At 44.5% G+C, this 26,509-nt stretch overlaps 1 protein-coding gene across 3 annotated transcripts in view; it reads right to left on the bottom strand.

Annotated features, from left to right (window-relative positions):
- The window catches only part of LOC120498014 (bifunctional heparan sulfate N-deacetylase/N-sulfotransferase 4), a 71,592-nt gene extending 47,379 nt beyond the window's left edge, over positions 1-24,213 (bottom strand). For all 3 annotated transcript variants that reach the window (XR_005626613.1, XR_005626614.1, XM_039700247.1), the window contains exons 1-2: positions 19,950-24,213; positions 5,684-6,921 (exon numbers count right to left, since the gene is read on the bottom strand). Coding sequence is in view for 1 of the 3 variants with exons in the window: in XM_039700247.1 (XP_039556181.1) it covers positions 5,684-6,664 (981 nt within the window). In the remaining 2 variants the exon portion in view is untranslated. The remainder of the gene's footprint in view (positions 1-5,683; positions 6,922-19,949) is intronic.
- Positions 24,214-26,509: the final 2,296 nt, after the last annotated feature.

Genomic DNA, 26,509 nt, shown 5'->3' with positions numbered 1-26,509 from the left:
TGGGCTCCTGCTAATGTGTTTATTGCTGCTTCAAGTGCTTTTAAGGCAGTAATTATGACTGCTCTTGCACTCTGCGCTGCCTGGCCCTTCTACAAGGCTATTCCATCATTTCAGAGTGTTGTTTGCTGTGCAGGAAGCAACTGCTAGGGCTCCTTTTTAACTAATATGTGTTGTCTTAAAGCTCAGGTTAATGCAGGACTCTTGAGGGGTTGATATTAAGCAGATGTGTATTTTGGCTCCTATGGATTCCCTAAGTGAAGCTAAATTAAATAGAGTACCACGTGTATCCTGGAAATATATTCCATTTTGATATAGCCTGTGACTTCAGAATTCTTTTGAAGAAAGGATTCAAGAAAGAAGTACAAATCCAGGAAATCAGTGCAAGTGTAAAAGAGGAATATGCCACAAGTCAGCTTGGCACAGGATGTGAGCACTAGAAATCTGAGTTTGGTCTAGAAAATCTGCCATTTCTATATTATAAAGTGTATTGTGACACTTTTTCAAACATCAAATTTTAAAATGTATTTTTAAGAATAAGTTCTCTTGAGTACTTATAGCCAGAATGAAGGATCATTTATCTCTTTTTTTTTTTAATAACTAATTTGTTGTTTTGTGGAATGTTAGACTTTTTTCCATGGGGAAAAAAAACCCCAAACGTCTGAGATTAATTCAGTGATTAACAGAGATTATTCTGAGATTAACATCTGAGATCAATTGCTTGTACAAACAATACCAAACTGAACCCTACAGGCCAAAAACCAGTGTGTTGCCTGAGACAGAAGAATACCAAGTGAGTTTTCAAACATTCAGGAAAATCTTGCTAGGGACATAACTGTACAATAAATTCAAGAGGTAGGTAGAAAATTTGAGTCACCAGAATCTGTTTTCTGGCAAGACTGTTGGAAACACTGTCAAGACCACCTAGTTTGGAGTGGAGAGCTGGCAGATGAGGGAACCCCACATCTATTATAATTCACGGGGGGTCCTTGGATAGACAGTCAATCCATCAGGCTGCCAAGGAAAAGAATACAGCGTCTGCTGGTGGCAAGGGAATTGTGATTTCTAACTACACCGCTACTGAAGTTCTGAATGAAAGAACAGGCCCTGTTGAAACAAAAGAAGTGTGAAACATTCTGTCTGATGTGTCTTGACAAGGCACTTGAGCAGTATTCAACACTCAAATTATTACAGAAAGAGTTGGGTGATTTAAGAGACCTGAACAAGGAAAATATTGAATTAGCTGTCATCTCTGATGAAGCAGAAATGGAGCAGGCATTCCCACTTAAAAAAAAAAAATTATTAAAGTTTTCATGTAATGCCTCTTAGCTGCTTTTTGAATTCATTTTTAGAGACTTTAAGACTGTCCAAAAGTGGGAGCTGCAGATCTCCTCTCCATTGTGTTCTTCACTGTCACTCACAAGTGCTTCAAATGGTGACAGAAGTGCCCCCAGCCTGGCTGTGTGCTCACACATCTCCTGGCCTCAGCTTCTCCCTGGGCTGGCCATGGCTAGGGTTACTTTACTGCAAGGGACTTATAATGATTAAAAGGATATCAGGGTGACTGTGTTATCTCAGGACTGACCATTCTGCCATGCCTGGTGACGTGGCCTAGACACTTCCAGTAGTTCCACCTGGAAGCAGCTGTCCCTGCACAAAAACCAGGGATAATCATATGCTGGGGAGATGGAGTGGTTGGGCTCAGCTCCCTGCTGTGCCAGCACTTTTTAATTTGGAATTGCCAGGAAAGATGCAAGTCCAACATGAATTCTTGTCTTTAAAACACTAAAATGAGCCAGAAATCACAGGCTTTAAATGTTCCAGGCATTTTAATGATGATGAAGGTCAAAAACAAAGTGCAGACTGTGGCAGTGAGGGGGTGTCAGAGACAAATTGTTATTTCCACTGAAGGAAGTGGACTGGAGAAAGCAGGCAGGCTGCAGGGAGAAGGAGGGCCTGCAGTCAGCACTAACACAAAGGACATTGCCAGGCATGGCTCCATCATTTTACTGCAGCTCAAAGTCCAAGGATTTTGGATCCTCCCATCCCTATAGTGACAGTTAGAGGGATTACAGAAAGGGGAAATGGTTTTGGAGAAGGGGGCTCTGGGATATGGTGGTGCTGGAACAGGCAATTTCTCCTTGATCATCTTATCAGCTCCAGCTGGGAGACTGAGAGAAGAGAGGGCAACAGGTGGTTCCTGAGCCCACCCAGAAAAAGGTGTGTTGCAGTCTAAACTCTAGAGCAGGAAGTGAAAGGCTAAAGCTTTTTGCTTCATTTGGAGTGGTTTTTTTATTTGTTTCATTTATGAAAAGATATATGCCTTAGCTTGCACTGTGCTCTTGCAGGGCTTTTGAGCTAACAATAGGATGTGTATTTGTGAAAGGTGTTGGAAAAGCCCTGGTGGCTGCCTTGAGCTCTTCCTGGGTGAGTAAATATTGTACTGGCTCATGCTAAGGCAACAGAAAAAACAGCAACGCTTCAGCAAGTTCTTACTTCTTGTTTGGGTGATGCAGCCCTCTTTGTGCTCAGCTAAAAGCAAACTTTAAAGGTCAAAGCTTTGTATTTTTTCTGTGTGGCTTTCCCAGAGACAGCATAAAAAAGACATTTCCAGGGTTTTTTTGCAAATCACTGATGCCAGTGATACTGGACTCATGTGGCTGGGAACCAGTATCATTGACAAGTACACAAAGTCACTGTTTCTGCAAAGTAGCTGAAGAATTCTTTTGCTTTTGAAAATCAAGCACTGAGATAATATATTGGCAGGCAGGAAAGGGAGAAATTCATTTGCAGAGGCTCGCTAGGCTCAAGATAGAACTCCACAAAGTTGAGAAAAAACAGCTTTCTGTGGCTCTGCTGAGTTCCTGTTCATTACTTAGCCAGACATGACCTTGCACACCTTCTTCAACACCAGGGACTAGGAGATCTTCTGTGGTAAACATAGCCCATAATAACCCTGTTCTCTAATCTCTGCTTCTGTAGCTGATGGCACCCTTTACAAAAGTGTGTGTGTGTATATATCTATATCTCCCTGAGGCATCTAATTGAGAAATGGCTTTGTGAGGGAATAAGAACATTTGGGTTGCAGAAAGTAATTACACAGGCACAGGTTGATTTGCTTGATTAGTGTTACATCCCAATGTTGTTATCATGAGACTGGCTGTGTATTAAAGCATTCCTGAGGGATTTGGGTGGGCATGGCACCTTTGGAGAGCCTAGCAGAGAGTCCCTAAATCTCTGCTCTCTGTGTGAGCAGCCACAGTCCCTCCTCCCAAAGGCAGGGCAAGGCTTTGCCATCACTGAAATATCAGCCTCCTAAGTAGTTACTTTTGCCTCTCAAGCAAAGCTGCTGTGCCTTAAAGGGTGAAGGCAGGTCTGCTGGTCTTAATTGCCTCCTTCCCCAGTGACCTGGGAGATTGTTCTCTAACTGGCTGTAATTACCTTTTCTGTAAACTACCCGCAGTGCACTCTGCTTTCTGTGTTACGTTCATTAACAGGATTCTGTTCTGTGGGTTAACGTATGCTGGGAATGTCCCCTCTGTAGGAACAGACTGATTTGTGTAGCAAGTGTTTGTGAGATACCCTGAGGAACAAATCTGTGCCAGGTAACTGATTCAAAATGAAATTCATAATGTTGAGGACAGAGTATCTATGGGTGCTCAAGTTGCAGGGTGGATGTATGTGTGAAACATTCACCTGAAAAGGGGGAGATGAACTTTTTATTGTCCATGAAAGAGCTTGAGGGCAAGGTTGGCTCTGATCCTGTGCTTGCAGAATATTTCTGCCTGTGGTTCGTGTTTGTGGCATGATCACTTGTGTGAGGTGAGGAGGGGATTTATCCTGCGAGTGGCACTTTTGGTGTTTTTGTGAGGAAAGTGGGCTGCTAATTTGGCCCTGGAGCAATGTGGGAAGAATGAAAGCTTCCCTTTGTATCCTGACTCAAACATAACGACTGAGAGAAGGCTCACCATGCATTGCTTGAAAAAAAAAAATAATTAAAAAGAGCTGAATCCCACCATATGTTTTTTCATGTTATTGTCTAGATATTTAACTGTGTGGATTGGTTGGTTTTCAGATAGATAAAAGCATGCAGCACATAAATATAACTCTTAATGCTTTTAACAGCATCCAGCTCTTACTGCAGCCCCTGGATGTGGAGTTTTCTGCTGTGTCTCCTATAATGAGCATGGAAGCCTGGCTGCTGTGCCAAGCACAGCTGGGAAGGTTTGCCTGGCAATGCTGTTGACTGCTGGATAGTAATGGGGGAGACTTGGGTTTTTTCTTGCCCAATGAAGCAATTCCAGTGAGAGCTCAGCTCTGAGCCTCCAAGTGTCTGTGTGTGGACACTGCTCTGCTGGCAGTGGGGGCCCTTGAGCTGCTGTGGAACAGTGATAGGCTTCCTTAGTGCAGCAAACCAGTCAGAAAGATGCTCTCAAAAAGGTGCAGGCGGGGAGCTATTGCTGAAAAACTTGTTTCACGAGTGCCTTTGGAGTGAATTTCCTCCTGTGTAGGAGCCCTTGCTCAGAGCATTTCCCCATGTGTTTCCAGAGAGAGAGAGAGCACTTGATGGCTGGGCTTGTGCACAGTGCTCAGATCTCAAAGGCACCAGGCACTCCAAGTGCTTGGCACTCAGAATCAGCCCTGATGAGCATTCATACACCTGGTTTGGCTAATGGAATTACCCCAAGTGTTCTGATGTGCAAAATTGTTTCAATTATATGTGAGACTACTGCTCTTGCTGGGTATGTGGATACCGCAATGGTCTGGAGAGGAAGCAGATGAATATAGAAATTGTAGAAATGGGAATAAGGGTTTAGAAATTAAATAGAAATTTGCTTTTAAAAAACAAAAGGCTTGCTTATTGTTCCTGAAAGCATTGAGTATTTACAAGAAAAACCCTCCAGAATAAAGGCTGGAGAATGTGATATTGCGTGCTTAGGGATTCAATTAATCTCTGACTATGATTCCCACATGTGGAAAATGACAAGAAATAACTGTCATGCTGTTGAGCTCTGTCTATTCTTTCCAAGTTGCACACATCTTTGAAAATTACTCTGAACAAATTTAATGGTGTCCCTGGATACAACAAATCAGGAAAATAAGTGTAGAGGAGCCCCCAGTGAGCAGTCTGTGGGCCTTTTGCTCTATCAGATGGTTATGTCACTTGCTCAAGTGCATGCTGTGCTTCCACCCTGTAACTGGTAACTTTAAATGCTTACCTGCTAGTCTGGTAATGAAAATTATCCTGCTAACTTTTAGAAGTCATGCTGGGGCTGTGACTTCTTCAGGCTCTTTTTTTTTTCTTTTTGCTCTTTTTTTTTTTTTTTTTTAAATTCAGTGATGGTGGGGTGTAAAAAGGCAACAGTCTTGTGCTGTTCTGGCTACTTTACAGCAATGGTGAGAGAAATAATACAGAACAGGCCTCTAGAAGGTATTACATATATGTGCAACATACATGTGTATGCCCCTCTGTATAAGTGCATAAGATCCATAAGTGCATCAATGCATGCATGTGGGGAAAATGGCTTTTAATCTCAGCTTGTGGTTCATGTATCTGCTGGTTGTAACAGTGAACTTTCAGCCCTTACAGGAAAAAAAGCTTCTCAGCTTTTTCAAGCTTTGCCTCCTTTTGAACACCCATTAGCACACACACATCTGGGATTGTATCCCCCAGTTCTTGCCTTACCTTCACATCGTTGACGTTCATCCTGGTCCCCTCCTTCCCGACAAAGATGTCGTCGATGTCAACCAGAATGTACCTCTCCAAGGACAGTGTTAGCTTCTTCCCCGACAGGAAGGAGATGGCGTCGAGGAAGATGAGCTTGTGGAGCCAGAAGGCCAGGTTGTTCCCAAAGAGGACTCTCTGGATGCCATCGTGCAGGCCCAAGTCCTGGACGACGGTGGCATAGAGAGCAGCCCTGGGCAGCACAGGGGGGGTGGGCCTGTTGGGCTGCAGCTCGCTCAGCAGCACGGGCTGGAAGGTGGAGTGGTTGAACTGGAACACCGTCCAGTCCTCGCCGGGCAGCGGGCCCTGCTCCACCCTGGGCGCTTTGGTGATGCGCAGCAGGGGCGAGCGGGGGTTCACCACGCAGTCTTGGAGGGCCACGTTGTTGTACAGCTGTAACGGCAGCCCTTTCAGCCTGGTGCTGGGGGAGCTGTTCTCATTGGCTTTATGAAAACCAATTATGCTAACACTGTATTCCACACAGTATTTTTCCAGAAGCTCTCTATTCCATGAGTCCATGGACACGTACTTTAAAATATTCTCATATATAACAATCGTGTACTTCCCTCTCCCGTTGTCTGTGAGAGGGGGAATGTCCCCCTTGGCTGGTGCAATGACCATGTGGTACTGAAACTTGCTGGACTCGAGGATGGCTATGATGTCTTGCCCCAGCTGGGAGTACTGGCTTTCCACGAACAGGAGCACAGTGGGGTCAGTCCTAGAGGGATCAATTGGCTTAGGTGTTCTCAGCTCTGCAGACCTGTAGGGCAGGAGTTTGGGGTCCTCGCACTCTGCTTGCCCAGTGGTTTCCACGAGGGCCATCTCCTGCTTGTAGCCAGTGTAGAGGAAATAGGCAGAGATGACAATACTTGCCAAGCAGAAGGTGGCCAGGAGAACGACCAGCGTTCGGAAGCTTCTGCGGAGCTTCCCGATGAGATTCATCTTTCACAGGGTCTCCAGCTCCTGCTGGACTTGCAGCTCTTCCAGGTGCCCCTCCTAAAGCGCCACGGGAACGAGGAGCTGTGGACGTTCCCCTTCCAAGGTGTTCATGTGACCATTGCAGTGCATTTATGAAGCGTTCAGGGAGGCTGTAAGGCTGTTGGAGCGGGAAGTCAAAGGATCCGGAAAGACAAATTGAAAGAGGTTTTCTCAAAGCGCAGCAGCTGCCAATAATCAATGAAGAGGCCTCTTAACATTATCTGCAACAAGAAGTAAAAGAAGAGTAAGTAAAACAAAATCCATAAAGCAATTAAAAACACACATTAATAAGGCCGGTGATTGATACTGGTAATGTGAGTAAAGAGGGAAGTTTCTGAGTAGTTCAAGGAGCACTCAGTGTCACTTGCTTTCTTGGTGCATTAAGATAAGCTGCATTAAATGGCTCCCCTGTGTTCTTAGGATACAGAAATGAACTCTGAACAAAACTCGTTGAGGATGTGCATCTACTTATCAGCTGCTCTTATCTAAAATGCATTGTTGCTATTGCAGATGGGAACAAGGGAAGATTTTAGGGGTGAAATTTGGACAAACTAAATCTTTAGATCTGGGACCTTGTTCTATGTTGAATTCAAACTGCATAAGACATAAATTCTGTTTTGGATTGGAAAACTAATGTGACCAAAGTGAAAGATGTGACAGGAGTTTGAGGAGAGATTTGTAGGGCTTTCTTTCCAGTTTCCATTCTGCACTTGGAATGATCCGAGTTCATGATCCGGTTTAAGAACTATAAAGATTCTCTGGGGATTTTCCAAGTGAATGAGCAGGCTGCTACTACTGTGGGCTGCAGCTGTGCTTGGCTCTGCCTCCACCAGGGATCAGTGGGAGCTGGTGTGTAGAAGGAGATGTACCTCAAGGAACCTGTTTTAGGTGGGCTGTGTGCTGGTCCATGACAACTCTGCCTGAAGCCCTTGGCCTCTGGTCTGCCCCTGTATGGATGAGGTACGAGGTGCTTAAACCCCATTGCTCTGAAGTCCTTGTGCAATTCCTGGCAGTTCTGACTAAATTAATGAGAAATTGCCAGTGGTAACAGTAAACCGTATGATTCAGAGGCAGTTAAAGCTAACTAAATAAATAGCCCGTGCTGCTCTATGGATTTAAGTAGGAATTAACATCTTTGTGAATTATTGATATTGTTTGTCTATTGGAACAATGTGAGACAGTAAACAGTTTTTGAAACTGTGGGGAAGAAATGTTTTTTCCAGGCATATCCTTCCCAGTTGACGTGTCCTCTTCCATTAACTCAGATTACACTTTTGACTTGTGTTCTGAAAACTATTTATTCCTCTTAAGGTTTGCACGTAAAAGTGGAAAATGCGTGTAAGATGCATTTAGATAGAAGGAGTTGTTTTCTGAGACCATTTGTGACTCTGGTAGGTTCAAGCTCTTATCTGATTTACCTTCCTCAGCTGGAAACTTGGAAGGAGATATCGATACCCCTGGATTGTGGGCTATTCCAGCAGTGATCCTGCTGTGTCACACAACTGGCTAAGAGGGGAGTGAGGTAGGGACAGAAATAAGAAACCTCTTCCGTATTTACTAATTTCTTACGTGTGAGAGAACAAATGTAAGAAGAATCACAGCTACCATTAGGAAATTAAAGTAATCCTGATAATCTTAAGAGTATTTGCCCTGCTTTGGTGCCTCCCTTGTTCTGCAATTGTCTGCTTGCTGGGATTTCCCTTCTTATTAAACGTCCAATTAAGATTTCTTCAAAAGATAACACTGGATCAAGTGAAGCATCCTCTGCAAGGTGGTGTTGGAGTTTGGGTGGCATTGAGGACTCGCTCAGCCCGAGCCCGAGGGTTTATCAGATCGGGACTCCAGGGCTGGGTGATGTGTCCCCCACCCCAAAGCCTGTTCGCTCAGCACCAGACAGGCAGGTAACCGGGAAAGAACCTTGAATTTCCCCTGCCCGAGCTGTGCATCCTCGGCTGGCTTTGGGCACTAGAGGGCAATCGCTTCTCTCACTTGCGAGGCAGCGCCTGCCCTCCCCTCGCTCCCCAGCGCACGGCCACGCTCCCGCCAGAAGCCTTCGGAAATCCCCAGGGCACCTGAAACACCTTAATTAAAACTCCGATGCTTAAAATTAAATAAAAGCCAGGAGTTCTGCTGGAAGAAATGTGCTGCTGGATCACCCTGGATGCTTTGCAAAGCTATCAGCCTCCACCTGTGGCGCAAGGGAATAGCTTGTGAGAAGACCTAAAATGGCACGGTTTTCCCCCAGTGTTTGGCCCTGCTGGATCTCCTGGGTGCTGGTATTCCAAGCTGTCAAAACAATAAACTTCACGAATATTACACCTTGTGCTATTAAAACAGCAGAAGCTCCTGACTTTATACTACTCAAACAAAACTATGGCGTTCATCCCCAACTAATTCCTCCCAATAACATTGGTAAAATCTTACCGAGATAAAATACTAATAATCAGATTTCATGACAGCTACTATCTGTTGTATGTAGATGTTATAATTAAGTGCAAGTATTCCCACTTATTGAGATGTATAATTACATAAAATTGATAAATAATTTAAACCTGCATAAGGAAACCTGGCATTGGAGCAAACCTTTTTTAGTCTGCACATTGTTTTTGAAGTGCTCTGTTGAACTGATTATACTGTTCAGTAAAAAAAAAATAAAAATGGTATGAAGTAATTAAAGGTTATGAAAATAAATCAGCTAAATTAGTCATTAATGGAACTTTCTCCAAGGCATAATTGGAAGTTAAGTGCCATTTGTGCCTTTGAAACTCTCCCCCTTAAAGTTCAACAGCTTTACATTCACTCCAGAATTCAACTATCTTCGGAGAGTTCTTGTGCTAGATGAGTTTGAGCAGCATGAAAATAGGCCATATTTCATAATTAGTGTTACTTATGGAGTTTCATTTTGGTAACTGGTATTTGGGGTCCTGTGGTCACCAATGAGCATTCACTGACTCTTCAGGGAGGTGAAGCCCAAAGCTGGGTATATTTTGTCGAGGAATCAAGGCTGCAGTCATGCAGAGCTGGTCCTTCAGTAGGTCTTGTCTATTCAGCTGATTTCCTCCACGTGGGGCCTTTGCCCAGCAGGAGCAGAACGCTGCAGTACGGCTCTGTTGTGATGTCAGAGACATCTGCAGGGAGTCTAATTTTTCTTTAATTCAGGCAGCTGAAGAAAAATGGAGGTTTAAAAATTGCTGCTTCCTTGCTAAATAACACTTCCTGCTTGCCCGCAGAAACGCGTTTGATGGATGACTAAAGCATGCTGATTTTGAAGATGATTGATTGGGAGATTAGGACTTGACTATTTAAAACCGATGGCACGACAGCCAAGAGAAGCAGCCCCTTGTTAATGCCGTGTGTTAGCTGTGCAGCAGAAATTCAAGCTGACTCCTCGTGGGCCAGCTCCCGGGGGCAGAGCTTCCCCCAGGGCTTGGTGCCTGAGCCAGCAGACTGGCTGTGTGGGCTGGGGGAGCTCCTCTTACCTCTGATCATGGGCAGGCAGAGGATCTCTGAACTCCTCGAGGTTGTGGGAGGTAGAAATATTGATATGAAGCCATCAGCTGTGCTGGCTCACCCTGAGGATGGAGCTAAAGGACTGGATATCTGCAGCGGGTTCAGATCATGGCGGTGCCCAGCTGAGGAGCAGGACCCTTGTTGTTCCACAGCAGCGTGGTCATTCCCAATCTCCTGTCTGCACCAGAGTGCACTGCTGGGAGCAATGCACCTGGAGGCAGGCCAGAGCTTTCCCTTCCTTATTCTGCCATAAATCAGAAGTCAGAATGTCTTTATTGTCTATATATAAAACTTCCCTTTAGGCTAAAAACCTAATGTAAAGCCTTTCCTCTTTTCTTTCCTTTCTAAGCTTGTATGACTCCTGTCATTTAATAGCAGCCCAATGAATCATGATAGCTGCCTTGCTGCTCCTTGCATGGGACTCCTCATTCATTACAGAAACAAGCAACCTGATTTGAGTGATAAATGACTGCTGGTGACCATTTGCAAAAATTCAGGGTTTCTGTTCACTGCGGAAGGAGAAAAAGAGCATTTTTCTTTTCTTTCTCTCAGAAAAGTTTCCAGGAGATTTTTTTGGCTGAGCTCACAAAACTTACATCCTCTTTGAAAGTAGTTTTTTTTTTTTTCAAACTTTACAAAGCTGCAATGTGTTTTGTGTGTGTAAATGTGGCTTTGCTTGAGAGGGGTGTTGGTACCAGCTTCTCATAGCGCATCACAAGGTATTAGAAAGTTCATTTTACCTAGGATAAGGTCAGCTTCTCAGCTGATAAGGGCTGTTGCAGACCTTGTGACTTGTATTTTATCATTTCTGAGTGGAGAAGGCTGCTCAGTACTTTCACCTCTTTTGTTTCTTTTCAATGCATAATCATGTGTAAGTTAAACCCCCAATTTTTTTGTATTTTCAGCCGTTTGATCAAGTCTGTATTGCACATGTAATCTTGTGTGATTTCAGAAAGCTAAATGATGCCAGAGGGTGAAGTCAATAATCAATGAATATAAAGCAAAGAGTTTGAAATACTTCAACCTGTGCACTTGATGAAAGCTGGTGTGATTTTAGTGTGAAACAGTACTTGGAAGGGAGCTGTGTGACCCTTCTGACTTCTATTTCTCTTTGGCTTTAAACTTTCCCAGATGATTTCGGAAAGTGGTGAAAAGGCTCCCTGGTGGAGCAGTGGCTGGAGGGTGGTTTGGAGATGAGTTTTGCCCATAGGGATATTCTCACACGTGTGCATACCTATGCACATGCACATCCTTTGGTTCCCCAGCCCAAATGTGACATTTCATGTGGCTTAGCTCCTAGCAGAAATGTGTTTTAAGACTTTAGACCACCCTTCTGCTGAGTGCTGCCTGATGTTCAGCCTCACCGCTTCCTCCTTCTGACCCATTAACTTCCAGCAGTCCCACGGTCGTTTGGACCACCCAGAAAACCCCATAAATATTCCATCTGGGATGTTTCACAGATGTTTCCCCCACAGGGCACAATTTATGGGTCTCTAATAATGCGTCGCTAATTCTGAACATAACCAGTAGCTGCAGTATTTCCTCAGGAATTTCTCACTTGTGCTCTCTCTGGAGTGTCAGGAGTGGAAGCTCCCAGAAATCAGTAATTTAGGAATGGTCTGAGGAGAGCCATGCATGAAGAGAGAACCTATATACTTATTTTTTGGTTTTTGACAGAGTAGCTCTAGTGATCATCATAACAGATAAATGTTAGTGACCACAATCACCCTCTGAGCAGCTCCAGATGTTGTGTGGTGGTACCAAAATTACAACAAGACACATGATATTTTGATGTCACAGGCAAAACATCTTAACTCTCAGGGCAGGTTTAATTTAATGATTATTTTAAATGTACCGTCTCAGTGCAGTTTCTAATAAATATGTCCCTCTTGTGTGAGCGATGGTGTTAAGATCTACCACTTCTCACCAGTAACTCACCAAAAATGCAAAAAGCTAAACAGCACCAAAGGGTACAAGCCTGAGCTCCCCAAGGGCACTCGGACACCCCGTGGCTGAGCTGGAAACAACAGCCCCTTGCATAATGCCCTTCAGCAGCTGTTTCTTGATGTGTGCAGGGCAGCAGAAGGCTGAGAAGGTGGTGTTGAGAGACGATCTGAAGGACAGCAGCTTATTGCCAAGGCCACGATGACAGAGCCAAAATGTCAGGGCAGGGAGCTGGGGCTGTGATCACAGATGTGTGTGCCCTGCAGGACTGAGTCCTTGCTTTGCTTTCCCCATGGGATTAATGGAGAGTGCAGGTGGAATCACCATGCTGTCAGAGCCCCAGCCCAGGGGAATGGAGGTGAATAAAAGCGGGCTTTGCACTGTGTTCTGAGGCAGCCCACAAAACATTCCCCTGACTTGATGCAGCAAATCTCCTGCTCTCACTTGGTTAATGGCTCTTCATCACTTTTCAATTCATAGTTTAATGCTCCAATGGAAGCCAATTTGAATTCATTTAACTCTTCAAATAAAACTTTTGTGAGATGCTGTATCAGATGTTTTATTACAGTCCATCTATTCTGGTACTGTTTTCCACTTTCCTAAGGCTGTCAATTAGCTATCCAGTTCCAACAGAATGATTTGTGCTGTGAACTCAGCTGAGACACAACATTTGTGCAGTAGAATGGCTGCCTAACTAGGACTCCTAAAAGTCAATCAATGCAGTAGCCAAGCTCCGTGCATGTTGCTTGATCGGGTAGACAAGCTAAGCTATTAAAAAAAATTGCTAAAAACCATTTTTATAGTTCTATTAGCAACCAAGTAACTGCAGATTTTCTGTATTGATTTTGAAAATTTACCAAGGATTACAGGCTTGTGTGTGATTACTAAAACTTTACTTTTTAGAGGTTTTTTTACACACACACAAAAAAAGAAGATATATAGTCCCAGGCTCTGGAACAGCCTGTTAGAAGCTAAACTATTTGGTCTTTATGCTCTTTTTTTTTTTTAAATAGTTAATAGTTTCCCACACTTTCTGTTGTCCTATTGCTTTTTTGGGAGCTAAAAATGTTTGCCACCATGTGACATAATTAAAATGTGTCCACTCTTGTACCAATGCCAATATATTTCACTGAATGACATGTTTTCTGGTGTCTGTATCCTGTCACAGGGACAATTTGTGAGCAAGTCAGATGTGGTCACATCTGTGCTAGGAATTAAAAGGAGGCCACTAACTTATTTCAGAGGGACTACTGCTGTCACATGGTAGTGATCTATTGCTACTGCAGAGGAAGTCTATTTAAACCCAGATAACAAAGACTTTGTACTTAACATGTTTGCCACATGAAATTTAAACAGAGCTTTATTCTGAGTTTGCTCAAGCCCGGTTCCAGCCAGTCAGACACAGTTTTCAAGCTCTGTGTACATTAATTCTCACTATAACAGCTTCCCTTTATTTATTCTTGGAGTAATTTCTGCTGGAGTCCCCTTTCCCTATCTTTGTCCTCACTGGCTGAAGGGTTTGGTTGTTGCTGAGAGGATTTGGTAGAAAAAGAGGGAGAAGACAGAGTTTGGTCCCACCAATCAGAGCAGATGTGAGGGCTGGAGCATCATCCAAGCCACTAGTCCTCCTGACAACCTGGCAGGGCTTGGCAAGTAGTGCCTTCCAAGCAAAATGAAGCAAGGAGAGTAAATGATGCCAGGGTGACCCTCCACGTGTGTCTTTTTTTTTTTTTTTTTTTGTGTGTGTGTGTGCTTCTTGGGCTTCCAAAGAGCTTCTAAAGGGGAAAATGGAGTCACTTCCACCTTGTTCATAAATACTTGCATTTAGCACCACTTCTATTGCATGGCAGTTGGGGAGCAGCAAGTTTATAATACCTCTTCTCTCTTGTCCTAGTTCTAGACTAGGTTCTAAGCAGTCCTCCAAGAAAATTTTGAGTCTTAGTACTAGTTCTTTGCAGGCAAGACGAGCTTTTTGTGGGGACAGCTTAGGGCTGCACACCTGACTGTTGTCAGTAAAACTGATCTAGACAGAGAAATGTGGTCATGTAACAAAAATGCTACAATACCCAAGAGACTTTGCCTTTAATGTACTTAAGTGTTGCAGGCAAGACAGAGGAAGTTTTATGCAGATGATTAACACAAATTGAAATTCTTACCTTGAAATTGCTGGAGGGGTACTGTTTGCCTATCAAGAGGAAAAATGCTTTATGGTGAAAAGATAAGGCAGGGAGTAGAGCCTCTGATTTCTGTCTCTGCCACTAACATGTTTTGCCCTCTGTAGGCCAATGATTTTTTTTCAGTATTTCATTTTCCCTGTCTTTGTTGAGAGAATATGAGTTTTTTCTACCTTTACATGGGCATTGGCTCTAAAATGCTCTAAGATTATTTACGTTTGGTTCAGATGTGTATAGCAGGGATATTGCAAAGTGTGCTTTTGGGAAAGCCAGTGCAAAATTCATACTTTCATGTGCAGGCAAATGGGTTTGGTGTGCTTTCTTCCTATTTCTTCTTTTTTGTTGTATCATGGTTAAATTCCTTTGTGTTTATTTCTGCCACTGCTTTATGGGGTTTCTCTGAGAGAAGCCACTTTGTCAGCCAAATGAAAGATCTCTGTAGAGATTTCTGGTGTGTCATCTGTGACCTGTAGATACTGTTTTGCTCTTGGTTCAAAATACAAACAAATGTTTCCTTTTGAAAGATCTATTCTTTGTTTTGTCTAGATAAAGTTCAATTTGGAAATGCCACTAGTAGGATAAGGGTCCTGCTTGGGAATTCAAAGCATTTTTTTGTTGAGTCACGCTCAGCTCAGAGACTGGAACTAGAACTAATACCATTAGAGCTCTGTGATGGAGTAGAAAGGCTTTGATTAACCTCTTGCTTTCGTGAAAAATCTCTGTTTATTGAACTACTGAGGCGTTAACTGATTGTCCAAGGGGGAGAGTGTGGCATCCAAAAAATAATCCAAATGGTTGTCAGTCTTTCTGAACATACTGCCCCTGAAGCAGCCTGGAATTTTCTTTACATCCCTCTTCTCTCCTGGGGGCTGAGTGTATCACTCCCCTTTGTTTTCAATAACAATCTCCAGGGTGTATTGTGGACAAGGAAATCCAGCCTGACTTTCTGGGTTATGGAAGGGGCTGACAAAATTATGTTGCATCATTTGACACAATATCTTGTAATCCATAAAGCTCAGTTTAAGGTAACATATACATACATAGATACTTTATTTTCTGCCTGAACACCAATATTTTTTCCATGAGGGAGAAAGCCTTTTAGGAGGTCCTTCAGTTAAAAATCTGAGTGTGCAGAATGATTGCCTGTGGTTGATGCGGGCACATGGGGCTTGCACCAAGGCTGATGGGGAGTTAGTCTGATGGGAGTGTCTCAGGTGTTTGGAGGCATGCATGGCTCATTTTGCTTGCTGTGTGGACGTTGGATATCACAGAATTCTCTTTAACTGTGATTTTTGAGATACAAATAATAGTACCATGCCCCTCTAAACAGCAGAACTCTAAGGGGGTAGAATAGTGGAGCCATTTAAAATTACATCCCAAATATGGTCTACAGAATAATAAAGAATAAAAATGCCCTATAGTTATACCAGCTATTTAGGGGGGTAGAGTGCAGGTAGTCTGGCAAATTATCAAGGCAGAGGGCCCTGATTTTTTTTGGTTTAAATTAAAAAACCCCAAGAAGCTCCGAGGGCTTTAAAATCAAATATGATCAATAAGTCTAATTTCTTTCTCTTACCCAGAAGAGTGCACTTTCCTTTTATTTCCAAACATTTCTCTGTGAATCACTGACCACCTGCCCTCCCTTCTGGTGCTTTAGGGGGTGATCTATACCCCAGTGAGAGAGATTAAATTCAAGAATACCCTGAGGGTCTGGAACTTTAGCTCTGGCCTCTTCCTTGCAAAATATGGTCCCATGGAAAAGGACAAGATGTTGGCTGAAACAGCCCCTGGAAGCAGAGCACAGAGGAGGTGGGTGCATATTTCATGACAGGCTGCTTTAACTTTCCAAACAGCCGCCTCTTTTACGGCCAGCAGCTACTATTAATTATTTATCAGAACACTTATTTATACTCTAAAAGCTAAATGCAATCCTTTCAGTGGAGCCTGGCAGAGTGTGGGCTGGAATAAGTAGCTGTGGATAGTCCTTCAGGAGGGGAGGTTTGGTGCAGAGCCCTGCTCAGGGGAGAGCCTGTCCACACGATTCTCTCTGCTGTTTGTGCCTGGTACTGATATTTACATGTGAGAGATGAAAACCCAGCCATTAGTAAGACTCTGTAGCTGTGGGGGCATCAGCCTGATCTCCCTTGGCCAGGTTTAGTAAGCCAAGGACAGCTCTTATGCCACCAGCACCCAAGGAGGAAGAGGGAATCCCTTCTTTTGTGCTTCCTTCCTCATGAAGGAAGCCCACCCTGCCCTGGCTTCTTCTGTGTTTGCTCTGGCTCTGTAAAACCCATCACTGCAGCAGAGGAGGGAGGATGAATTTGCTCCCTTTGCCTCCACTTGGGGAGAGCAGTTGTGACCCCTTCTGTAGCCAGAGGGAAGGAAATGGGTCTAAATACTTGATTCCTTTCAGAATTGAGTTCAAATGGCCATCCATAACTTCTGGTGCCAATAAATTTTCCTTATCAAATACTGACATGGTTTCTATACTGGTGTGCTGTTGCCATGTAATTCTGGTGGCATTGCTGTTTAGGTAAAATATTATTATTTTTCTATAGCAGCTGTTAGTTTCAGTAGGAATTCCAATTCCATTGTAATTATTCCTGACAGTAGTTGTAATAAATGTTTGGGATTGACGTGCATGATTTTCATTTTCTTCCAGCACCCGATGCTTTTAATAGCTCAATTTTTCTAATTTCAGTGATGACTTAGATGGAGGATTGATTGTGAATTTCTATCTGGCACTCTTCTGGGTGGCTTACCTTGCTGAGGGGCATTGCTTTAACATCTCAATAGGAAAGAGAGACTTGTTGCTGTGAGCTGTGCTTTCTTCAGCCTATCTCAAAGTGGGAGACAGGGCTCTTTGACATTGCACCCAATTTCCAGCAGAGACCCTCCTTCTCCCTAAGAGGCCAGCCCTTCCACCTGCTCTGATGGTCCTCAACTGCATCCCAGGCCTGAGAAGAAGGGATCTGATGAACTGCCACCTTACAATGTGCTCCTTTACACTTGCAAATTGTTCCAACCCAGGCTCCCCTCCCCTTGGAAAGTGTGGAGAGCCCTTGGCTCACCTAAGCTCTGTGCCCTGTTCCTGAAATGACTGCCCAGGCTGGGCCAAGTGCAGCTTTCTGCACAATTCCAAGGCAACCTTTCCTTCAGCCATCCAGGCCCCAGCTTGCAAAGCCTTGCCCCTCTTACCCAGGGCATGCTTTGTTCAGAGAGGCCAACTGTATGGGTATGGAAAGCAGTTTATTGGATGCACCTTTGGAGCTGCAGAAAGAAGGCTGGTATTAAATACTCTTTAAGGACCCTCCCAAACCAAATCATTCTTAGATTCTGTGATTATGGTCAAACCATTCTTAGATTCTGTGATTATGGATGCTTTGCAAGGCAAACACTTGAAGGAAGCAAACAGCAGAGTGTACATGCAGCTGAAGCTCAGCCAGCCCTGTGGTCATGGAGGCAATCAAAGCAAAATTGTTTGTGAGCAAATCAGAATGACTGGGAACAGAAATGATATTTTCTTTTGGTATAAGTTCATGATATAGGTTCCTTTACTGCTTGTAGAGAAATGATGAATCTTTTTCTGGGGACACGGAGTTAAATGCAATTTTTTGTTTGTTTAACTGCAAACTCGTCATCAGAACTAAAAGTAACTCATCAGCATTTTCTGTGCTCAGTATTGCTGTGGGTTTGCAATATATGGCCACATTTTCCTTAAAGGATCTCATCATACTGCTGGGATAATTCCTGTACTGCAACCATGAGAAACCTGTCCTTACTATTAGCATATTTTTATCCTGCTGATAGTGAGTTTGGTAGCTGAACTCTAGAGCAGCTCATGCTTCCTGCACGGTGCTGAGGCTGATCATGGCCATTACAGAGAGGGGTGCAGCAGGTGTCACAGCCTCTAAACACCCATAAAGTTTTAATAGGACTTGCAGCACTTGATAGTGTGAGTTAATAGGGTGTTCAGGCTGAAAAGGATTTGTATGTGGGGCTGTGTGTTTGTGTGTCAGTCACTGAAGCATCCTGCTCTCTGCTGAAATGTAACCCATTGAATTTGATTTACTCTGATAAAAAGCAAGTTAGGGGAGCATTTTCCCAGCCTTGCAGAAGAGAGTGGTGTCAACAAGACATTAAGATACTTCTGCTTTCAGTTCTGTGGCTTTCAGACATTAGGCCTCTATTATGAATCAAAAAAAGGGCCATGTTCTGGGGAAATGGCACAAAACCTGAGAGACAGTTGTAAACTTGTGCACAGAGCAATGGCATGAGGAACATCTGACCCAGCTGAGCAGACATCAGAGGGTCTGATTGATAAGATTCAGGAGAGAACTCCTGAGAAGCCAAGAATTTCCTGAGTTAAATGAGACTTGGCAGTTCACAGCCCACCCCCAGCCCCTCCTTTAGAGCAGCATTTCCAAAAGCAAGGCAGGCCGTGCAGCTTAAGGGAGGACAAAAGGTGCTGGGGGAAAGTGCTCAGACAGGATGGGGCAAGACAGGGAGCACCTGGAAACATTGCCAACTATTGGAACTTGGTGAACAAGGAGATGCTTCTGTCCTTCCACAGGCTGAACATTTATGGCAGGAGGACCATGATTCAATCTACTGAAGAAACGGGGTGAAAATGAGTTACTTCTCTTTTTATCTTGTTCTCTGAGAGCATTCAAAGCTAGGAGAGATGGAGTAACCTGCTACAGGGCTGGGCCAGATTCTGCAGCATTGATTCATGTGGAGGGAAGGAGGGAGGCTTCAAGCCATGTGAATGAGAGCTGCAGGAGTTACTTAAAAATGACCTGGTAAATTGCCTGGGGAAAAGAGAACTTCTGAGTGTGGGGTTTTGTTGGTCTGTGTGGTTAGGACAGTGCAGTGCTTGTGGGAAGAGACTTCTTCACCTCTGAGCATGTTCCTGTGAGTGTTCATTCCCAGCAGCAGTGACTTGGAGCCCCTGTGCCAGCTGTGGGATAAAAACCCTGGGCTGCTGCTGGGCTGGGCTCTGGAGCATCAGAAGAGCCCACACTGATTTCTCCAGTTTACCTCTCACTACCTCTAACAATCCTTGCTTCCACTCTGTAAATGATCATGGTGTTTAAAGAAAAAAAAAAGGTTGCTGACAGATGTAGTTTGCTATCAAACTGCTGGAAGAGAGCAGATCTGTAGGTTTTGGCTTCCTCACAGTACAATTGCATTTACTTTAGTGCATATTTAATGTATCTCCATGGAAAGCTTCTACCATGTCATTTTAGTGCAGTAGTTCTGCTGAACTCTGCTAGATGGTAGCAAATAAAAACAAAGGATGTGGAGAGCACTAAAGAAGCAGCTGTACCCTCTTTCCCCCCTCACCTAACTTCCCGTGCTCTCCCTTCTGTGGTCTTTCATGTATTTAGGCAGACAGCTGTTTCCCTCGGAAACAACATCCCCAAAGACTGTCTCAAACTTGCAAATAATCCTTGGGATGCCAGGCTCCAGCAGCCTTTGGAAGCACCTACTGTGCGTGGGTTCCCAGCAGATGACTGGACACACTCTGGGTGTTTGTACCTGCTCTGAGCACGGGCACTGGCAGTGTGCTTGTATGAATGTATGCCCAGAAGCAGAGCTGGGGAAGCTGAACAGCTTACCTGGAGAAGAATTTCTCTTCCTAGCGTGCAGCAAAGAGACACCTGCTATTCAAAGCTCCTCACAGGGCTCCAGGTAAACCAGGCAGAGCTCTCAGTTGCCAGCAGCTCCCAGCGGCATCCCAGGAAGGCTCCTGTCGCTCCAGCCCCAGTCAGTGAACTCCACCGGCACAGTCACATCTCATTTGTAGCCAGCCTGTCCTTTCGGAGCGAGCAGCCCGCTGGAAGGACGCACACCTCTGCTCAGCACAGCGTTCCACACGCAGCTCCCTTCCCGGGCACGAGGATAACGCCGGGCTCCGGCAGGAAGGCTGCGGGAGCTCCGGGATCCCCGCAGGAGCCGCTGCTCGCGCTCCCTGTGCCGGAGCCAGCTCCGTCTGCCGCGGCTCTCCGGGAGCAGCGAGGCGGCTTCGCGGGGCTGAGAGCGGCAGCAGCGGCCGATTCCTGCCGCTACCCAGCCCGCAGACCTGCAGGCACCCGGAGCTGCTCCGGTGTCATTCCGGCCGGGGGGGATGCTCGGTTCGGAGATGAGCTGCGCTCCTCTCCCGCCGCCCTGATGGATTCCGTGCTCCGCCAGGATTTACAGCTGTCATCGTGCGGCTGGACCACCTCCCCTCCCGCCCGCCCAAAATGCGGGAGGGAAGCGCCTCTCCCAGCTCCCGGTTTTACACCTGGAGCCCGCAGCGGAAAGCCTTGGAGAAAGGAGAAGTTGGCGGAATCATTGCTCTGGCAGGAGGATGCTTGTGCCCCCAGTGCTCACCGTCTGTCTCCAGGTGCTGAAAAAAGAGGCTTAGCAAAATCCCAGCACTGGAAGGTGTTTGGTTCCTACTTGTGTTAGGTCACTGATAAGATCACCTGGTACAATAAAAGGTGGGTTTTAGTCATGCCCAAAATCAAGCAGGGGTCACCCAACAAGCTGATTACAGGTGATCTCCCTGGCACAGCAAATACTCAGTGCTCGGAGGTGAAAAGTATTTTCTTGCTGTATGGGACACAAGTTCCACCTATTTGTTGCATAATTTCTTATTAAAATCCTTCATTTCATCCAGCTGGAGACAAAACCTACCAAAAACGTGATTGCTATGTGACTTCAAATTATATTACAGAGGCAAAACTAAACACTTTCTATATTAAAAGAATTAGATTTCGTTCCAATCTAATTTTCAATTTTTGCCAGCTTGACATCTTTCACTCCAAAACTGTTCTTTGTACAATACACCTTGGAATTGAAATTCAGCCAATTCAGTGCAGCAAATGCGAGGAGAAAATAGTTTTGTTCAAGGAGACTGGAACAGACCCGTTCTGAGATGATGAATGACGCTGTAAACTCAGATTTGAATCGCAGGAGGGTCAGCTCAACCTCTCGTGTTTCCAAAGCAGGGTGAATAAATGGTGTTCCATGCAGTTCACCATTTACATCCTTCAGCTGGGGCCTTCCACACGAAGAGCTGTTTGCTCTCTGTGAATATCCAAGTTTCAAGGATGGTAGAGATTCCAAACTGGGGACTAATTGATTCATTCTGGCTAAATTAGAAACGGAGGGAAAATTAAGACTTGAGCTACATCTGAGTAATTTCCTGCAATTTCTAATTACAAAGCACTTGCTGGGAGATCTTTTAAAAATGCCTTGCACCTATGGCCCGGCTCTGGATTTGGGATTTGTTTTCCAAAGACTGTTGGGAATGCTGGGCACGGGGATCCCACTGCAGCTGGGTGTGAGCAGGTGCCTCCTTGCATCCTGTGTGAATGTCAGAGCTTTGGTCAGGCTGTAAACTAAAACAGCCAAACCGAGTCACAGAGTTTCTTCCCAACACAAGGAAATCTGCTGCTGCGGTTTGTCCAAAATCTGCTGGAGCTTCCATTGCTGATCTGATGGTGTGGAAAGAGAATCCACTTGGTTGTTGCTCTTGGTACTGCTGTCCTTGGCTCCTGGCTGCACTTGGAGCACTGCAGAGGTGCCTGTGAGCAGGAGGGTTTGGCTGAGGGCCAGCTGTGCTGCTCCAGATGTGGTGGGAGCAGCGCTCTGCCCCTGGAAGCCCCCGCTGCAGACGTTCCCGGGTGGGCCAAGTGGCTGCACAAACTGCTGAGAGTGTTTTAATTCAGACACTAAAGTCACTCTTTGAACTGAAATCCTCAGCTTAAGCCCTGCTGTGCTGGGTGAATTCAACAAGAAGGAGCAGGGCTGTGGATTCATGCTGCCTCTGGAGCTGTTTGCTCTGCTGGTGACTCATTTCAAGTGCAGGATCAGGAGAACGACTGTGCCAGGGTCTGCCCTCATGAGAAACGTGTGGGAATCTGTTGGCAGAATTGCTCCAACTCTGTGTAGCAGAAAGAGCACACCAACCCTTGGGAGAAAAGAGTGCAGTTTGAATTTTCACTTCCCTCTCCTTTGGGTAGTAGAGAGGATTGAACTCTTCCAGCTCGGTCACGAATGCACTTGAGGTACCTACCATGTCCTGATCATGACATAATTCTCAAGCTCTGCTTGAGGGGGAAAAATAGACAAGAAAGAAAACAGGACAGCAAGAAACAGAAATAAAATGTGGATAGAGAGACACAGGAAAATAAGAGAAATCCTAGTAATAAAATACTGTATCAATGAGGCAGCACACTTATGCTGAGATCCTTGCCCAAGGTATAAGTTTTTCTGTCTCTTAACCTGCAGCACAGATTCTGCAGTGGGTGGTGTACATTATTCTGTAGCTGTTAATCCTCATGTGGTTTATGTCCTCCCTGTGCAGGTGGGCAATCACAACAGCTTATTCTACTTTTTTTGGTAGCGCAAAACCTAGAGATGGAACCTACTGTTGCTTTGCCCAAAACTTTGTGAAAAGCTTTTTGAAAAATTTTGTGACTTTCTGGTTTTGGAACTGTGGGTTTGACAGTGGTTGGGATTTTTGTGTTTTGGTGGGGTTTTATTAGGTGCTTGTTTGTTGTTGTGCTTTGTTGATCAGGTGAAAGTGAGTGTTGCTGTGTTCTGTCCGAATCTTCTTGCAGCTTACACACCTATCACTGCAATGTCTGCACACCTTTTAAAGTATTCATCTTCACAGCAGCAGATGTGGAACACACAACTCCTGCAGTTCTGTGGTTGCAAACACAGAATCCTAGAACCATTTAGGTAGGAATAGACCTTTAAGGTTACGGAGTCCGACTATTAACCCAGCACTGCCAAGGCTACCACTAAATGATGTTCCTAAATCTGACACAGAGCAAGTAAATCCTCTCAGAAATCAGTGTGTAAACACGTGGTATCTCCCTGGCTTACTCTCCAGACTGAAAACTGTCACAGGAATGTCTGGATCGATGTTCTCTTGCTCCTGTGTTGAGGTTCTGTGGTCTGGCTGCTCCCAGTCTCCCCACCTGTTATTCCAGGGCTCTGAGGACACTGGGACAGGCACTCCCTACTTCTCCTCTCAAAACCCTCTCGCAGCACCAAGGCCACACTTCAAAGCTGCCTGCAGTCCACAGAACCTTTTCTTTCAGCTCAAGACACATTTATGGTCTTTACAGAGAGAAGGATGGCTTTTGACATTGAAGTTCATCATGAGTTTTAGAGAACAAAAAATGATTCTTCCTGACAGAACCAGCTTTTTCTGGAGCTGTGGAGATTCCTTCTGAACCTGCCTGTAATTAAACAGCAGTGTGTCTTATTAGGCACACAGAGCAGTTCCTCAGATGGTGTAAATTGTCAAAACCTCCCTTGATTTCAGAGGAACTATGACAACTTATAGGAGTTACAGATTAGTCTTAGTTCTCCAGCAGCAGTTCGAGATATGCAGAACTTAATTAACATCAAAAGTGCAAAAAACCATAAAGGCATACCAGAATGTGGTTTGGGTTTCTTTGAGTATTCATATATTTAATTAAGAAAAGTCTATTTTGTTGTCTTGATGTCTCAATAAATTGTTAGGGGTTTTCATCTCAACATTTTGGCTCTGGCTCAAAATGTGTTACAGAATCAGAAACGTAGGGATGAAATATGGATACACTTGGAGCTGAGTTTTGTGCATTAGAACTCAGTTAAGGCATTTCTGGCTTCTGCTGGCAGTGCCTGCCTTGTCCTGGGGTATTCTTGTTTCCAGATGTCAGGGGAGGACTTGCTGCTTGTGGTGCACTTAAGCATGAAGTGCTGATTTGCAACAACATCAACAGCAAAAATGCTGCCCTGTCCTCAAGTAAAATTCTAAAATGTAAAAAACATCTGGATTCCCTGACTCCTGGCTTTCTCCAGCTATGTAATCTCCTTTCTAGCTTCTGTTGTCCCTTCTTTATGTCTGGACACACTTGTACAGATGATAAAGGCAAATCAGTGCATACCAAAGAGAAATCCTAGTAATAAAATACTGTATCAATGAGGCAGCACACTTATGCTGAGATCCTTGCCCAAGGTATAAGTTTTTCTGTCTCTTAACCTGCAGCACAGATTCTGCAGTGGGTGGTGTACATTATTCTGTAGCTGTTAATCCTCATGTGGTTTATGTCCTCCCTGTGCAGGTGGGCAATCACAACAGCTTATTCTACTTTTTTTGGTAGCGCAAAACCTAGAGATGGAACCTACTGTTGCTTTGCCCAAAACTTTGTGAAAAATGTGACTTTCTGGTTTTGGAACTGTGGGTTTGACAGTGGTTAGGTTTTTTGTGTTTTGGTGGGGTTTTATTAGGTGCTTGTTTGTTGTTGTGCTTTGTTGATCAGGTGAAAGTGAGTGTTGCTGTGTTCTGTCCGAATCTTCTTGCAGCTTACACACCTATCACTGCAATGTCTGCACACCTTTTAAAGTATTCATCTTCACAGCAGCAGATGTGGAACACACAACTCCTGCAGTTCTGTGGTTGCAAACATAGAATCCTAGAACCATTTAGGTAGGAATAGACCTTTAAGGTTACGGAGTCCGACTATTAACCCAGCACTGCCAAGGCTACCACTAAATGATGTTCCTAAATCTGACACAGAGCAAGTAAATCCTCTCAGAAATCAGTGTGTAAACACGTGGTATCTCCCTGGCTTACTCTCCAGACTGAAAACTGTCACAGGAATGTCTGGATCGATGTTCTCTTGCTCCTGTGTTGAGGTTCTGTGGTCTGGCTGCTCCCAGTCTCCCCACCTGTTATTCCAGGGCTCTGAGGACACTGGGACAGGCACTCCCTACTTCTCCTCTCAAAACCCTCTCGCAGCACCAAGGCCACACTTCAAAGCTGCCTGCAGTCCACAGAACCTTTTCTTTCAGCTCAAGACACATTTATGGTCTTTACAGAGAGAAGGATGGCTTTTGACATTGAAGTTCATCATGAGTTTTAGAGAACAAAAAATGATTCTTCCTGACAGAACCAGCTTTTTCTGGAGCTGTGGAGATTCCTTCTGAACCTGCCTGTAATTAAACAGCAGTGTGTCTTATTAGGCACACAGAGCAGTTCCTCAGATGGTGTAAATTGTCAAAACCTCCCTTGATTTCAGAGGAACTATGACAACTTATAGGAGTTACAGATTAGTCTTAGTTCTCCAGCAGCAGTTCGAGATATGCAGAACTTAATTAACATCAAAAGTGCAAAAAACCATAAAGGCATACCAGAATGTGGTTTGGGTTTCTTTGAGTATTCCTATATTTAATTAAGAAAAGTCTATTTTGTTGTCTTGATGTCTCAATAAATTGTTAGGGGTTTTCATCTCAACATTTTGGCTCTGACTCGAAATGTGTTACAGAATCAGAAACGTAGGGATGAAATATGGATACACTTGGAGCTGAGTTTTGTGCATTAGAACTCAGTTAAGGCATTTCTGGCTTCTGCTGGCAGTGCCTGCCTTGTCCTGGGGTATTCTTGTTTCCAGATGTCAGGGGAGGACTTGCTGCTTGTGGTGCACTTAAGCATGAAGTGCTGATTTGCAACAACATCAACAGCAAAAATGCTGCCCTGTCCTCAAGTAAAATTCTAAAATGTAAAAAACATCTGTATTCCCTGACTCCTGGCTTTCTCCAGCTATGCAATCTCTTTTCCAGCTTCTATTATCCCTTCATTATGTCTGGACACACTTGTACAGGTGATAAAGGCAAATCAGTGCATACCAGCTCTGTAGTGACTTTTGTCTTAGGCTTTTATTCCTCTGTAAGGTAACTTTGATACCCCAGTGTGGCTTTGTTCCTGTACAGCTTTGGAGGTATTGGCTTCAGAGAGTGTGCTGATAGAAACTGATGTGGAAATATCTGTTAAACCAACGCACATCATTTACATCTGGCATTAGAGCTGCTCCACATGTCTCCAATTACGTGACTGTTTTATGTCTTAGGTGCTTACTCGGCTATGAAAATATAAACTGCAGTGTTTTAAATACTCCTATTGAGGTACCATCAAAGCAAAAATTGGGTTTGTGCTTAATCCACAGCCTGACCTTTGTCACCACTTCCCATTTGACACTGAGACAAGGGTTCCTGGTGAGTGAGATGGATGTCTGTGTGTATCCACCAAGCCTTCTGGGCTCTGCCCCACAATTTCCTAACAGAATCCTTCCCAGCTTCTGCTTTGGCCTGAAGGAGCTGACAGCTCCTGGGAAGTAAAAGGGGGCAGGGC

The sequence above is a fragment of the Passer montanus genome, unplaced genomic scaffold, assembly GCF_014805655.1.
Source record: "Passer montanus isolate IOZ18808 unplaced genomic scaffold, ASM1480565v1 scaffold14, whole genome shotgun sequence".
Lineage (NCBI taxonomy): Eukaryota > Metazoa > Chordata > Aves > Passeriformes > Passeridae > Passer > Passer montanus.
Note: the sequence above shows the minus strand (reverse complement) of the source record. Positions and strands in the feature narration are given on the sequence as shown.